The 16712-nt window shown below is 43.2% G+C and overlaps 1 protein-coding gene across 1 annotated transcript in view; it reads right to left on the reverse strand.

The window, feature by feature from the left end:
* The window catches only part of NEK9 (NIMA related kinase 9), a 1697515-nt gene that overhangs the window by 873282 nt on the left and 807521 nt on the right, over positions 1-16712 (reverse strand). Inside the window, exon 13 of the mRNA XM_044073912.1 lies at positions 3834-3880. Coding sequence (XP_043929847.1) covers positions 3834-3880 — 47 coding nt within the window. The remainder of the gene's footprint in view (positions 1-3833; positions 3881-16712) is intronic.

The raw sequence follows: 16712 nt of genomic DNA on the forward strand, positions 1-16712 counted from the left end.
CCACAGCTCTAGCAACTCAAAGCTCTAAAAGCTAGAGTAGAAGTAGTGCACACTTTGTTTGCTAAACAGTCCAGCATTCTGATCTCCTTATCATTGGACAGGGTCTTTGGCATAAGTTTCAGTTTCAATCTTCTGGCTGTGTCTAGAGAAACTACAGCTGGGCTGCACACAGGATTTATGTACCAGTACCTAGAGGCATTTGCACCCTACAAAACATATGTGCCATTTGGGGACGGTGGCTGTGTGTCAGACAGCAAAAAAACTGAAATTCACCCAGAAAAGCCTGAGAAATGGCGGAAACAGCCAATGTCCAGGGCTCTTGTACACGAAGAAATATACAAAAAGGTTCCCTCATCAGTTTGAGTTTCTCTACAAAACAACCATCCTCTAGTGGGAAGCCAGAGGATATAGTATTCCTCATCAACAGTGTCACAACCCAGAGGGGAGCATACTGGTGTCAAGAAGATGAAGTCATCCTTGTTAAGTTCATAACTGGAAGGTGTTAAGAGAAGACTCCTTACCCCTTTTCATTAGGTAAGCCACTTCAAAGGCAGAGGGCTGGGCAGCTTAAAGATTGTGTTCCAGGGGTTTCGTACATTCAAACCTGACAAACAGAAGAAGTCTGTGTTATTTGGAGAGGGACATCTCTCCCTGTGATGTTGGCTCTAAAGTTAAAGATAATAAGGCCTTCTTCATTTGGTGGAAAGGCCTCTCCTCCTGAACAATAACTAGCTTTCAGTTACTTCCTGCACTACATTCACGAAATGGTCATATTCAGGCCCGAGTCCACAAATGAAAAAAGCCAAAGCCCACAATCTTCCATTGTGGGTACATGGAAACCCATCTGCTGTCTGCAGCTCATTCTTCCTTCAACATAGAATTGTCTAGTAGCAAATAAATGGCTCCTGATGGAGCCCCAAACTCCTCTCTGACTTTAGACCAAGACGTTAGAAAAACTTCCCTACATCCAACTATCTGATTTCATCACAACCCATTTACTGTTCAACAGCAGTGCCACTACAGTCTCCCAAAATCTCAGAGATGACATTTTAATTGTTATGGACAAAGGTGAATGCATAGAAACAGTTTTTACTGACCTAATTGAAATGTTCAACCTGGCAGATTATTATCTTCTCCAAACAGCTCTACTTGCCCATAGCATTAGTAGAATCTATATTAGCATATTGAATGGACTAAATAGCGAAAGCTATTTAGTCGATCCGATACTGTCGAAATGGCAAAATAGCGAAGACACGGAGCATCAAATTTTTTTCCCCGAGGAAAAAATTTGGTGAACTGTCTTTGGGACTTTGCCATTTCCTCCACTATGGTGCAATCTCGGAGTTGGTATATTTAAGTAAAGGGGTGTGGGGGGCACAGTTCCCCACTTATCTTTGTGTTTACGTTTTTTTTTTTTTTTGCGGAGCACCGCTGTTCCGTTAGTTTGATATTTTGTGGTTTAGACATTATCGGTACAATGAAATAGCATTCGCTATTTTCATCATACGATAAGGTAATATAGACGCCATTAGTAATAAAGCATGTTAATGGCTCTACAACTTTCTATCTAACCATAGGAACAACTGTTTCCACCTCTGCACCCTTACTTACAAACTTTCAACAGACCACCCTTCACGTCACAGACTGCATGATCATCTACAAATCACATACCTCCCTCACCAATGTACAGCAGCAACTACACAAAGGTCTTTTCACCTTAACCAACTGTCTCACCACTGGGAAACCAATTCTTAATCCTTCCAAAATTAAACTAGTGCCGTCACTGACAAAATTAGAGTCCACCACCTCTTTTTAAACACCTAGGGTTTGGCTAGCTCCTTAATTTCAGCAGCTCATCAATAATACTAGATCAAACATACACAACACTCATGTTTGGGCTTGGAAAATTTCCAGTTTTCTAGCACCTTCAGCCAGAGAAGCTACTGGTTTAAAAAAATCTCATGGCCCAATTAAAATATGACTGTGGCACAACTTCAGCATGAAAAAAGAACTTCACTTCCTTACAAACCATTTCCAAGATCTGCCACTTCATTACCACAGACTTTAAATCTAAAGACCATTGTTCTCTTTTGAAAATGGCCAAATGGCTTTCTATACACCAAAGGGCAGACCTAACACTAGGATCCTTCTTATTCAGACTCTAATCTCAAATCTCAACCCCAAAATACATTCTTCCTCCAATCCCCACATTCTAGTAAGCAGTGCTACTACCACAGCTTCTTGATACCAATGGATAAACATTAGGAAACCATTCCTCCAGTGATCTGAAAGCTACCAACTTTTCCCAAAAGTAGGAAAATACTCATGAAACACTTATGCAAAAAAGAATGCCTATTTCATTGACCTACCGTTTCCAGAAAAACCTAAACCACACACATCTTAGTCCTGTTACTCCAACTCTAAATTAAACTTAATGTTTATTTTTTTTTTCTGCATCTTTGTTCTTGTTGGAGCTTTTCTCCATGGGCCTCCACTGAAAATGTGCTCTTTTAGGCCCAGTAGACTTTCCCGGTAAACAAATGCAATAAATAAATAAACAAATTCTAATTCTTAGGAGGACACTTCAGTACAGCCCAAGCATAACACATTCAGGAACCTAACCAGAGCCATTCTTTTACCATGCAAACATTATTCTGTCTTCTCTCAGTCTGATTCACCGGACTATCCTCACAGTCTTTCTCGTTACCCTTCCTCTTCCTATCTATTATTCAGTACTTTAAAACATAATCATGCATCACTCATCCAAACCATTCAGTTCTCAGTTAATTATCTCCAACAGGAATACTACTACTTCTTACCAACACATGTATGCAACAACAGGCAGGGATGTAGTTACAGAAGACTGTGGGGGAACGAAGTACCTCATTGATCCTGACATCCTCAAGCCTTAATGGGACTGATGAGGTTACCAATGCCTCATACACTCTGTGCACCACCTATACAGGTAAAATATCATTCTCTTTAATTACTGCTCTGTTTTTTCGGAAAGATTTTAAAGTTTATGCCAGCCAATAGGTGTTTCTCACACAGTGGGAGGAGTGGGTACACCTCCTGCTACTACCACAAGCTTCTTGAGCTCCAAGAATACTCTAAGGTTTTCAGACTAAAAGAGAGGACTCTCCTTATTAAAAGTGGTACAGTGTTTGCAGTAGGACATGACAAGGTTCTCAATGATGTAAGGAGATGGAATTTAACTTTCACAGGCAGAATTATTTTAAGCTTTTCTGGAGACATAGTGGATCTCAGAATTACTAACTAGTAAGCAATTCAAAATCCAAAAATACAATAATCAAATTCCAACAACATTAATACTAATTTCACAGACGGTGGTCACTAAACTGGGTTACTTTACTTATTTTCTGGATGTCACCGGGTCCAACAAACAGAGGGACTTTTGTCCAACTGCTTCTTGTGGCAAAAAAGAACTGAAGAAGATATAAGCTGCTCCTTCTTTCAGTTATACATGAGAATTGCGTCCTGGAAAAGGCACGAGTTCAGCCATGGAAGGGGGTTGTTTATAGAGCTAATGGCTGCCTGTGGTTACTTTCCATACGTAAGGACTGCAAGGCAGCACAGGGTGTTGTAAATGATGATAAACTGATCCATTCTTGTTATAGGTGTTTGTGTGTCAAAGTCCATCACCAGGATACTAGCAGATACAACTGTACACAGCCACTCATGTTTACTTACACATAGGTGAACGTGCACATTTTTCAATAAGCACTTATAGGCACATGTTAACACTGAAGCTTACTCGCATACGTAAGTGAAATCTACATCTGTATAGTCAGCAACTGCTTCAACTGACTTACTTTCTGAGGTGAAGGAAAATCCTCCTCGGAATCCAAGCCCAAGCGACCTATAAAGAAGAAACAAGAGAACATATATTATACTATAATGAAATAAAACTTGTTTCTCATTAAACGCTGTGCAAATCTGTTTCTGATGTCTTTCAGCACTCAGAGTTTTCCTATGTGACTACTGTTATAGTGGATTTCAGACTCCAAGCTGCCAAATAAAACTTTCATTTGCTTACATGAAATTATTCCCAATCAGAATAACTAAAAAAAAAAAACAGAATTTTTTATCCACGGGAAATGGAAAAAAGATGGATTATATTCAACTTACCAGTTCCTGACAGAAGGTCCTCACTGAAAGTCTGTTCTAACAGGAATGTTTTCCTGCTTGCTCTAGAAACTGTTTTTATAGCAAGACCATCCCCCCTTTGGCTTTTTAGACTGATAATTCTTTAATATATGGTTTGGTGATTAAACTGTTTAAAATGAATAATTCAAGCAACTGTCAAAAGTGACTTTTCTCTGAAGATCTACAGTTGATTGGTTCTACTTGAAACAACATTTCAACCAAAATGAGGATTTTCATGTAAAAGTATGCAAAATTCACAAACATTTTCTCAAACTTCTAAAGAAAATTCTTCAACAACATGAAATTTAAGGATAAGGAAACTTCATTCCAAACTGAAGAAAGGCACACCTCTAGTGAAACAAAATGTGCTGACAAACTGGAGGGGCAAGAAAACAGAAGCAGATGGAACAACATAAGAACATATGGCATATACCTGAGAAGATGGAGGCAGATAACATTATTTTATTTTATTTATTTTACATTTGTTAACCGGGAAATTCCGACTGGACCAGGTCCATTTTCAGCGGAGGCCCGGGGAGAAAAGCTCCAACATCAAGTTATACAAATACAGTACATCCAGCATAATACACAAAACAGGTTACAGCATGTATGCTGAGCATAGTAATATAACAAGAATTAATAAAAACACTCCAGGTAAAAGATATAGAACATGGGTAAAAAGACAATGTCAGTCATACTTTGGTAAGAAAAGAAAATATATCAAGTAAGATTCTACAGTTAAAACATGATTAAGAGCACTTACTACTGAAAGGCGGTAAAGCCATGCATATTAAAAAAGAAATGGAGAGTAACAAAAAAGTACAGTTGTGTACACTTACCATAAATGTAGATGTTCAAGTGTATTCACTGCTGCAGTCATTACATTTGGGTTATCTGCTGGCAGGTTGCCCTCAGTCGGCCTGATTAACGAAGTCTTGGGTCCTGCGTCGGTTGCTATCCCTTCTTCATGACATAAGGTCGTCAGGGGTATAAAACATGCAGCCGACGCCATTACATCAGTCTTTCTTACTGTGCGGTGCCCGAAGCAGAAGCAGTTCCCAAGTGCCGGTCGGCCGGCTCCTGAAATTTTCGTTTTTGAGTTTCAGAACCGAAGTCTTCAACTTAAAGCTAAGTACCCCATTGGGTAAACTTTTTCTTGCTCCTTACCGATGTCAGTAAATAATAGGTTTTCCTTGTGACCCTGCAGCATATGCTACAAACAGTTGCTCAGTTTTTCTGAAAGCTTTTGTTTTGTCCAAGTAAAATCGTAGCTGCCTGTGTATATCCAAAATGTGCAGAAGTCTTTCCCCTTTATTTTGGAGATTTGCGTAGAAAGTATGCAAATGAATGGTCTGGTTTAAGGCCACATTGGAGACCACGTTTGGCATGAATGTTGGGTTCGTCCTAAGAAAAAAGTACAGTTTTGTACCTACCATAAATGTAGATGTTCGAGTGCTCATACAGCTGCAGTCATTACAGATGGGGTTATCCTGCCGTCAGGCAGGTCCTCGGTCGGCCAAATTCCAAAGTCTAGGTCCGGCGTCGGTTGTCGTCGCTTCTTCCCTGACGTCAGTGCGGCAGGGGTACAAAAGAGGCAGCCGACGCCATTTTCTTCAGTTTTTCTTGCCCCAGATGGAAGGCAAAACATAAAGTTATGCGGACATGTAAAATAGAATAATCAATCAGTAGTAGCAAGCAAATACACCATAAGAGAATACCCCAAATAGGTTGTATGATAAGGTGTTTGTCATAAGGCCTGTCCTAAGAGGGGACGGAAGGGGGGTAACCTGGACTGCAGCTGTATGAGCACTCGAACATCTACATTTATGGTAGGTACAAAACTATAATATGTTCATCGTGCATACAGCTACAGTCATTACAGATGGGAAGAATCCCAAAGCTAAGTAAGGGTGATAGGCACTAAGTGGAACTAGGAGGAGCGAGGATGCCATGCAAGACTGCTGTGGCAAAACCCGCTCTAGATTTAGAGTATAGTGGAAGGTGATAGTGCTTGGAGAAAGTGTGCACTGAACTCCAAGTGGCTGCTTCCAAAATGTCCTTGGTAGGAACCCCCCTGAGGAAAGCTGCAGAGGTAGCTGTGGCCCTGGTGGAGTAGGATCTGATGCATGCAGGCACAGTTTTTCCATGAAATGAGTAACAAAAGCGTATGCAGTGGGCTATCCATTTTGAAATTGTCTGTTTGGAAATAGCCTTTCCTTGAGCACCTGTAGCATAGGACACAAAGAGTTGCTCGGATTTCCTGAATGGCTTTGTCCTGTCCAAATAATAACGAAGTTGTCTGTGAATGTCCAAGGAATGTAGTAGTCTTTCCCCTTTGTTTTGTGGATTTGGATAAAAGGTAGGTAGGTGGATAGTCTGATTCAAAGCTACACTGGATACTACCTTTGGCATAAAGGTAGGGTTGGTTTGTAAGGAAACTCTGTCCTGATGGAAAATGATGAACGGTTGCATAGCCATGAGGCCCTGTAGCTCCGAAACCCTGCGTGCGGAGGTGAAAGCCAGAAGAAAGGCTGTTTTCCATGACAAGTATTGTAGTTCTGTTGAAGAAGCTGGCTCAAAGGGAGGAAGGGTCAGCTTTTCCAATACGAAGTTGAGGTCCCAAGCAGGGATTGGTGGTTTCCTTGGGGGTTTTATATTTTTTGCCCCTCTGAGGAACTGCCTTAAGAGAGGATGCGAGAATAAAGGAGGATCTGTGTTGTATTGTGCAGAAATGGCTGAAGCGTGGATCTTGATGGAGGAGAAGGAAAGTCCACTGTTTAACATCTCAACTAGGTACTGTAAAATTTGAGGTATATTTATTACCCAAGGATTCTGGCCCTTTTCTTGATTCCAGGCACAAAATCGTTTCCATTTGGCGGAGTAGACTTTTCTAGTAGAAGGTCTTCTGGCCTCCAAGATGACATCCTGCACCTCCTTGGAGAGGAGAGTCTGTTGGGAAATCAAGGAATTCTCCATGCAGCTAGATTTAGGGTTTTGAGCTGGCTGTGAAGGGTTTTGTAGTTGTGCTGGGACAACAGAAAAGGGACTAGAGGTAGGATCCATGGTGGGGAATGTGTCAGGCTCTTCAGGAGCGGATACCAGTGTTGTCTTGGCCAGTCTGGAGCAAAGAGAATCATTTGCGGCCTCTCTGCTCTGGCTTTTAATAGAATCTTGGGCAGCAGAGGAAGAGGAGGGAAGGCATAAACTGTCAATGTTGTCCAATTGAAAGAGAGTGCGTCCACTTTCCAGGCCTGTGGATGATAGGTCCTTGAACAGAATTTTTTCAACTGGTAATTTCTGTGGGTAGCAAAGAGATCTATGTCTGGCTGTCCCCATGCCTGGGTTATCTTTGTGAAAACTTGAGGATGCAACTTCCATTCGTGTGGATCTGTCATATTTCTGCTTAGGTTGTCTGCCAGTGTGTTTTCCTTCCCTGGCAGGAATTGTGCCTGTAGCTGAATTTGCAATTCCAGTGCTGTGTTCCATAGGGTCATGGCTTGCCTGCACAGGGGGTATGAATGAGTTCCCCCCTGTTTGTTTATGTACCACATCACTGTGGTGTTGTCTGTCCTTATCAATAGCTGGCCTGGATGCAGTAGGTCTTTGAAGGTCATAATGGCATTTTGCACGGCTAGCATTTCCTTTTGGTTGATATGTAGGTGCTTCTCTTTTTGGGACCATTTTCCCTGAATGCACTGATCTGTCATGTGTGCTCCACAGGCGTAGTCTGAGGCGTCTGTTGTGATGATTTGAGTTGCTTGAGGTACACAGAAAGGGAGACCTGTGTTTCTTTGGCATGCTTGAGCCCACCACCAAAATTCCTTTTGAAGGCATGGAATGAGTGGTATAATTGTTTCCAAGCTGTGGCTGTGTTGAGACCATAAGTTTTTTAGGTACCATTGAAGTTTCCTCATATGCAGCTTTGCACATGGGATTAGTAGGATGCAAGATGCCATGAACCCCAGAGCCTGCAGGACTTTCCTTGCAGTTAGCCTGGTGAAAGTTGCCATTTTGCTGAAGTATTGAGACAGTTGCCCTTGTTTGTCTGGCGTGAGGTAGGCCATCTGGGTGGTTGTATTCAAGCTGGCACCCAGGAAAATTATTTGTTGAGAGGGTATTAGTTTTGATTTCTTTTTGTTGACTGTGTATCCCAGGTAGTTCAACAGTTTTATTACAAATGCCAGGTGCTGCAATAGTATGTCCTTGCTGTCCGCTTGGATCAAGCAGTCGTCCAGATATGGGCAGATTTGTATTCCTTGTAGTCTGCAGAAGGCTATTACTGATGCCAGGCATTTCGTAAACACTCTGGGCGCAGTAGATAAGCCAAAGGGCAATGCAGAGAATTGGTAATGGGTTGAACCTGCAAGAAATCTGAGGTATCTTCTGCAATCTTGTCTGATAGGGACATGCAGGTATGCCTCCTTGAGGTCCAATGTTACCAGCCAAGACTCCTTGCCCAGCATGGGAAGAAGTTGCTGTAATGTAAGCGTCTTGAATTTTGGCACCTGTAGATATGTGTTTAGGATGGATAGGTCTAATATAGGTCTCCAATCTTTGTCTTTCCTTGGTACCAGGAATAGTCTGGAATAAAACCCTTGACCTTGTTCTTTTGCAGGTACCTCTTGAATCGCTTTCATGTCCATGAGAGCGGAAATTTGTTTTTGTGCCTCTGCCCTCTGATTTTGTGGCAGATTTGGCATGCCTCTCATTTTTGGAAGGGTGTGAAAGTGGAATCTGTAGCCTCTGTCTATAATGTCCAGGATCCATTTGTCTTTTGTAACAATATGCCAGTTTTTTGAGAATAATGCCAGTTTTCCGCCCAAAGGTGCTGCCATTAAAGCTTTGCTTGGCAGGTGTAGGGGGAAGTCATTGTGTCTGTTTTCTAAATGACTGTGATCTATCTTCTCCACCTCTTGGGGTTGGTGCATGCCACTGTCTGGCTCTGAAAGATCCTTGAGGTTGCCCTCTACCCCCAGGGCGTCTGTATCTGCCCCTTTGAGGTCTGTCCGTGGCTGGAAAGGACCAATTTTTTGAAGGCCAGTTTCTGCTGAAATGTAGAGGTTGTACCTGCAGGAAATCCTTTACTGTTTGCATTGATTTAGCTTTTTCCTCCATTTTCTTTAGTACCTCCTCAGCTATAACACCAAACAATACATCTTTTTGAAGAGGTGCATCTAATAATTTAGCCTTGACATGATCTGGTAAGGTTTGCTCTTTGAGCCAAGCATGCCTACGTATAACAGACCCCGTAACAGCAGCTCTACATGAGGCCTCTAAAGCATCAAAACCACACTGCAAGGTATGTTTACCCACTTGCTCTGCACCATGCAACAAATCCTGCAACTCTTTTAAATCTGGTTGTTCTGGTTGCGCCATTTTGCTTTTCAACTGAGATAACAAAAACTGTTGATACTTTAGCATGTGGAATTGTCAGTTTAATGCCCTAATAGTTAAAGTGGCCGAGGTGTACACCTTTTTCCCCCACCTTTCTAAAGCTCTGGAATCCCTCTCTGAAGGTAATGGGTTTTTAGCAGTAGAGGCCTTAATTCCCTTGGGACCCTGTGAAATAGTTTCTGGGTCAGCAGTATGGCTTTTATATAGGAACTGGTGAGAATCAGGAACCCGGTAATACCTGTCTGGTTTAACAGGAGCTGGAGGTAAAGAATCTGGATTAAGGCTGGCTTCTGTGTACACATCATCCAATATATCTAAAACAGGAGGGATAGCCAGGGGCCTACGCTGGGGGAGCAAAAGAAATTCCCCGAGCCTTTTCTTGGAATCTGAGTAATCTTGGCCTTCCCAGTGAAAGTGTTCCCTCAATGTATGCAGGGTTTCCCCAAAAGAGTAGTCCTCTGGGGGGGGAGACCGAGGGAATAGACTCCTCAGCATCAGAGTCTTCAAAAGGTGAATAGGCATAATCCTGGTCCTCAGAGTGTTCTGAGGTAATAGAAGCTTGATCTGAGGAAGGGTAGTCTTCCTCTAATCTGGGTCTTTTGTCCGAGGGGGGTTGGGAACCCCTGATAAAGAGTAATCAGATCCTCAGCCATTTTAAGCATCTGCTTTTTAGGCATGGGGCCTTGAGAGGAGGTCTGAGGACCCTGTTTTTTGGTTTTCATGGCTGCTTTATTTTTAGTGAAAGCTTTAATAGAGAAGGAGGAAGGCCTGAAGACACCTTGAGAAATGGCAGGCCTGTCTAAATTCTGAGTTTCTCCGCCAAGAGTGGTGTTGTTTTCTGCAGGAGGAATGGGGTCCGAGGAGCCTGCGACCTCGGGTACTGTAGTCACCGGTAATGAAGTGTCATCGGTACTCAGGGGCTGCCTAGGTGCCTCGCTGAGAACCGAAGAACCGGTAGTCGGCCTAAGCATGGTCTCAATAGTCGGTGCGGACCTCGGATGTCGGTCCTTATCTTTGCGTCTTTTGCTCAAAACTGGAGTCGGAGTATACGACGACATGATATAATTAAATTTTTTGCCAAAATAATGAAGGGCGGACTCCGCCCAGCACTTAATAGTGCGCTTGTTGAATCTAGCACAAAAACGGCAGGCCGAGACGTCGTGGTCTGGGCCTAAGGAAGGTATACAGAAAGAGTAGAAATCCTTATGCGGTATTAGCTTCCCACAAGAAATGCAATTATTAACTTTGTCTGACATCGGTCTAAGGCAAGAAAAGTTTCCCCAACGGGGTACTTAGCTTTCAAGAAGACTTCGGCTGAAATATTTTCGTAAATCTCAGGAGCTGGCCGACCGGCACTTGCAAACTGCTTCTGCTTCGGGCACCGCGCGGCAAGAAAGACTGGGGAAAATGGAGTCGGCTGCCTCTTTTGTATCCCTGCCGCACTGACGTCAGGGAAGAAGCGACGACAACCGATGCCGGACCTAGACTTTGGAATTCGGCCGACCGAGGACCCGCCTGACGGCAGGATAACCCCATCTGTAATGACTGCAGCTGTATGCACGATGAACATCCCTGTCCTGATGAAAAATGAGGAAAGGTTCCACAGCCATCGATGCCTGTAACTCTGAGACTCTTCTTGCTGAAGTTATTGCTAGGAGCAGAGCAGTTTTCCATGACACGAATTTTAGATCAGCTGTGCTGGCTGGTTCAAATGGAGGCAGTGTTAGTTTTTCTAAAACAAAATTGAGGTCCCAAGCAGGTACTGGTGCTCTCCTAGGGGGTCTTATATTCTTTGCCCCTCTGAGGTACTGTCGTAGTAGAGGATGTGAAAAAATAGGAGGATCCGTATTTTAATGAGCTGAAATGGCAGAGGCATGGATTTTAATAGATGAAAAAGATAGGCCTTTGTCCAACATCTCAGTCAGGTATTGCAAAATCTGAGGTATATTAGGGACTAGTGGGTCGAGCCCTTGTGCCTGGTTCCAAGTACAGAATCTCTTCCATTTTTCTGCATAAGATTTCCTAGTGCTGGGTCTCCTGGCTTCCAAAATTACATCCATAACATTATATCCATTCTAAAGACATGTTTCTGGAGCATTTCTCCCTGGGCCTCCGCTGAAAACAGGATCTATGGAACCTAGTCGGACTTTCCCGGTCAACAAATGTAAAATAAAATAAATAAAAATAAATAACAGCTTTAGAGAGAGGTGCAGTCTGAGTGGCTACATTATCTGTCATGTTGCCAGGTTTAAGGTTCTGAGTTGACTGTGCAGAATCTGATTGTTTTGCTGTGTCAGAAGATGAGGGATTTGAGGTAAAGGCCAAGGTGGGCCTTGGGACAGTCTTTAGGATTGGGTACCAGTGCTGGCGTGGCCAGTCTGGTGCAATCAGGATCATTTTTGGCCTCTCTTGTCTGACTTTTAGAAGCACCTTGGTGAGAAGAGGCATCGGAGAGAAGGCATAGACTGTCAGGTTTTTCCAGCTGAATGACAGAGCATCCACTTTCCATGCTTGAGAGTGATAAGTCCTTGTGCAAAATTTCTGTATTTGGTAATTGTGAGGGGAGGCAAAAAGATCTATGTCTGGGCGTTCCCATTCCCTTGTTATCATGTTGAACACTTGTGGATTTAGCTTCCATTCGTGAGGATCCATGAGATTTCTGCTTAGTTCGTCTGCCAGTGTATTTTTTGTTCCTGGCAGGAATTGCGCTTGCAGATGTACCTGGTAGGTCAGTGCTGTGTTCCACAAAGTCATGGCTTGTCTGCATAGGGGATAGGAATGTGTGCCCCCTTGCTTCTTTATGTACCACGTAACTGTGGTATTGTCCATCTTTATTAATAGTTGTCCTGGATTTATTAGGTCCTTGAAAGCTGTCAGGGCATTCTGTACAGCTAGCATCTCTTTTTGATTGATGTCTAGATGCATTTGTTCCTTGGGCCACGTGCCCTGAATACATTTTCCTGCCATATGTGCTCCCCAGGCATAATCCGATGCATCCGTTGTTACTGTCTGCCTGGCTGTAGGTAAGGTGAAAGGCTGTCCCTTCTTGTGGTGACAGGCCTGGGACCACCATCAAAACTCCTGTTGTAGGCAGGGAATCAAGGTTATGATTGTCTCTAGGCTGTGACAATGCTGAGTCCAAACACTTTTTAGATACCATTGTAGTTTCCTCATATGCAGTTTTGCATATGGAATTAGTAGAATGCAAGATGCAATGAAACCCAGGGCCTGCAGAAATTTTCTTCCAGGGAGCTGGGTCTTTGTTGCCATCATTTGAAAGTAATGAGTCAGTTGCCTTTGTTTGTCTGGCCATCTGGGCAGTTGTATTTAAGCTTGCACCCAGGAATATTATCTCTTGAGAGGGCACTAGTTTCGATTTATTTTCGTTTACTGTGTACCCTAGGCAAATCAGCAATCTTTTTACAAACGCCAGGTGCTTTAGAAGAATGTCCTTGCTCTCTGCTTGAATAAGGCAGTCATCCAAGTAGGGATATATTTGAATTCCTTTTAGTCTGCAAAATGCAATTACTGGTGCCAGGCATTTTGTGAAGACCCTGGGCGCAGTAGATAAGCCAAAGTGCAGTGCAGAGAATTGGTAATGCATTGAGCCTGCTATAAATCTGAGGTACCTGCTGCACGATTGTCTGATTGGGACGTGCAGGTATGCCTCCTTGAGATCCAAAGTAACTAGCCAAGCCTCCTTGCCCAGCATGGGCAGAAGTTGTTGTAGTGTTAACATTTTGAATTTTGGAACATCCAGGAAAGTATTTAGGATTGACAGGTCCAGTATTGGTCGCCAGGCTTTGTCTTTTCTGGGTACTAAGAAAAGTCGTGAGTAAAATCCTTGGCCCGGTTCTTCTTGTGGAACTTTTTGAATAGCTCCCATATCCATAAGAGCAGCAATCTGTTTTTGTGCCTCTGCCCATTGGTTTTGTGGCAGGTTTGGCATACCTTTTGGTTTTGGAAGTGTGTGGAAGTGGAACCTGCACCCCTGAGAAACTACATTAAGCACCCATTGGTCTTGGGTGATCAAGTGCCAATTTTTTGAGAAAAGTGCTAGCTTTCCCCCTAGGGGTGCTGTCAACTGGTAAGAGCTTGGCATTTGTAGAGGGAAGTCATTGCGACTGTTTCCTATAAGGTTGTGATTTGTCTTCTCCTCCTTTGGGGGCTGAAGCACCCCATTGTTTAGGTCTGTAGGAGCCTTGAGGCTGAGATCTGCCTCTTGGGTGTCTGCATCTGCCTCTTTGTGGTCCGTCTGACACTGGAAAGGACCAATTTTTTGAAGGCCAGTTTCTGCTAAATCTAGGTGGTTGAACCTGTAAGAAATCTTTCACAGTTTGCATTGACTTTGCTTTATCCTCCATTTTCTTTAACACCTCTTCTGCCTTAACACCAAACAAAGTATCATGCTGTAGTGCAGCATCCAATAATTTTACTTTTACATGGTCAGGTAAACTTTGTTCTTTCAACCAAGCATGTCTTCGAATAACTGAGCCTGTAACTGCAGCTCTACAAGAAGCCTCTAATGAATCAAAACCACACTTGCAGAGTTTGCTTTCCCACTTATTCAACTGCATGCAATAAATCCTGCATTTCTTTACTGTCAGGACTTTCTATATTTGTAACCATTTTCTGCTTTAACAATGACATGAGATACTGTTGATATTTAAGCAAGTGAAACAGACAGTTTAAAGCTCTTACAGCTAAAGTAGCAAGTGTAAACTTTTTTCCCCCATCTGTCCACAGCTCTGGAATCCCTATCTGAGGGGACAGGATTTTTGATAGTGGAAGCTTTAACCCCTTTAGGACCCTTAGAAATAGTTTCTGGGTCTGCAGCGGGGTTTTTTTGTAAAGAAATTTATGAGAGTCAGGGACCCTGTAAGTACCTGTCTGGCTTTACTGGTGCAGGGGGTAAAGAATCTGGAGAGAGACTGGATTCAGAAAAAACATCATCTACAATATCAAGCACAGGGGGGATAGCCAGGGGCCTGTGCTGAGGCAATAAAAGCAAATCTCTGAGCCTTTTCTTGGATTCTGAGTAATCCTGGCTCTCCCAATGGAAATGCTCCCTCATGGTGTGCAGGGTTTCCCCAAAAGAGTAATCCTCAGGCGATGAGGCTGAAGGAATGGACTCTTCAGCATCAGAGTCCTCATAGGGAGGGAGAGAATAGCCCAGATCAGAAGAAGAATCAGAGGAAATCGAAACCTGATCAGAAGAGTCATAATCAGTGTCTTGCCTAGGCCTTTTGTCAGGAGGGGGATGGGAGCCCCTGATTAAAGTAATAAGTTCTTCTGCCATTTTAAGCATCTGTTTCTTTGGCATGGATGACTGTTCTGGAGAATGCTGCACTTGTTTCCTTGTCTTGAATGGTGCTTTTGACTTTGCCTTTGCTGCTGTAGTAGCTTTAACTGGAAGCTGTGAAGGTCTGAAAACACCCTCAGAAGCTGGTGCCTGCTCAGTGGCTCCGGACCCATCTGAGGGTATAGTTTCCGTAGGCCCAATACCTTGAGTTTCCACAGGTCTCGGTGTCTCCACGTGGCTGTCAGTTACGGCCTGTGGCTCTGAGGTAGCAGGTGTCAGGGGCTGCGAAAGCACCTCATTGAGAACCGGCAACTGGCCTAGAAGAGGCTTCGTCGTCGGTTTTGGACCTCGGATGCCTGTCTTTTTCTTTGTCTTTGTGTTTTTTATACATTCCAGTCATCGGTTGTTCCGACGGCATTATGTAATTAAACCTTCGTCCAAAATAATGTAAAGCAAAATCAAATCGACGTTTAATAGTGCGTTTATTGAATCTAGCACAAAACCGACAACTAGTAACGTTGTGGTCAGGGCCTAGGCAAGGAATGCAGTAAGAGTGAAGGTCCTTATGAGGTATTTGCTTCCCACAAGAATTACAATTATTAACTTTTACTGACATCGGTCTGGAGCAAGAAAAAGTTTCCCCAATGGGGTACTTAGCTTTATTGAAGACTTCGATTCTGAAATTCAATTTTGAAAATCTCAGGAGTCGGCCGACCGGCACTTGCAAACCGCTTTTGCTTCGGGCACCGCGCAGCAAGAAAGACTGAAGAAAATGGCGTTGGTTGCAACTTTTATACCCCTGGCGCACTGATGTCAGGGAAGAGGTGACAGCAACCGACACCAGACCAAGACTTTGGAACTCGGGCCGACTGTGGATGGCCTGCCAGCAGGATAACCCAAGTGTAATGACTGCAACAGTGAAACACGATGAACATTGAGGTAACTACCTGTGTTCCTTGGTACTGATGATATGGAGATACATATATTTGAGAGGTCTACTTTCATCAGGAAAGCCTGCCGGTCGAACAGTAGTATTGTAGTGAGGCCTGCACCAATGGCATCTTGTACATAGCAATTTTTAGAAAATTATTTAGTTTTCATAAATTTAATATGATCTCTAGGATCTATGCTTTCTAGGTATGAGGAATACGCTTGAATAGAAATGTTTTTTGTCTTCTGTCCCAAAGGGGCAGACTGCAGTCTCCTTATACTAACATCTTTGCTAGGACTGCCAAAAGCCAGTGAGGTATTCTTGGTCTTTTGGGATTGATGATAGACCTCTTTTTGTTTTTTTATGGTCTGACCAGAAAGTGAAGCTTTTAATATCTGATGATAATTTTTTGAATCCAACAGTTTGTGGGTATGTCTGACCAATACTGGCAAATGGAGGCTAACTGCCTGCTATCATGGTACAATGTAAGTGGAGGTTGGGGAATGAATGAGAGGGAGAAGGCTGGTAGATTCACAGCTGCTCCCTGCTGGGGAGGGGCCAGCCTCTCTGTCTTCTAGCTGTTATTTCTCTTCTGTGTGACTTCCTTACCCTTCAGCTTTTTACTTTAATCTTGGTCTGGTAAGCAAGGGCCTTGCTTGGAGGGGGGTAGGTTTTGTCCCATTTTGGAATGAGAACTAAAGTGTGATTTTCTGAGTCCATGGTTTTCGCTTTTTCCCACAATCTTTTGAAAATGTTGTAGGAAGGGATTCAGAAAAGTAAGTATGGAGTTGTGTTTTCACATTCTCAAACAGGAACCGAGTTCCTCAGCCAAGAAAGTATCCGATTTCCTGATTACTGACCCCATACAACCAAGCCCTGTAAGTTACATCCACAGCATCATAGCCATATTTTAAGGCA

The sequence above is a fragment of the Protopterus annectens genome, chromosome 6.part0 (genome assembly GCF_019279795.1).
Source record: "Protopterus annectens isolate FY-2018-M chromosome 6.part0, PAN1.0, whole genome shotgun sequence".
Classification (NCBI taxonomy): Eukaryota; Metazoa; Chordata; order Ceratodontiformes; family Protopteridae; genus Protopterus; species Protopterus annectens.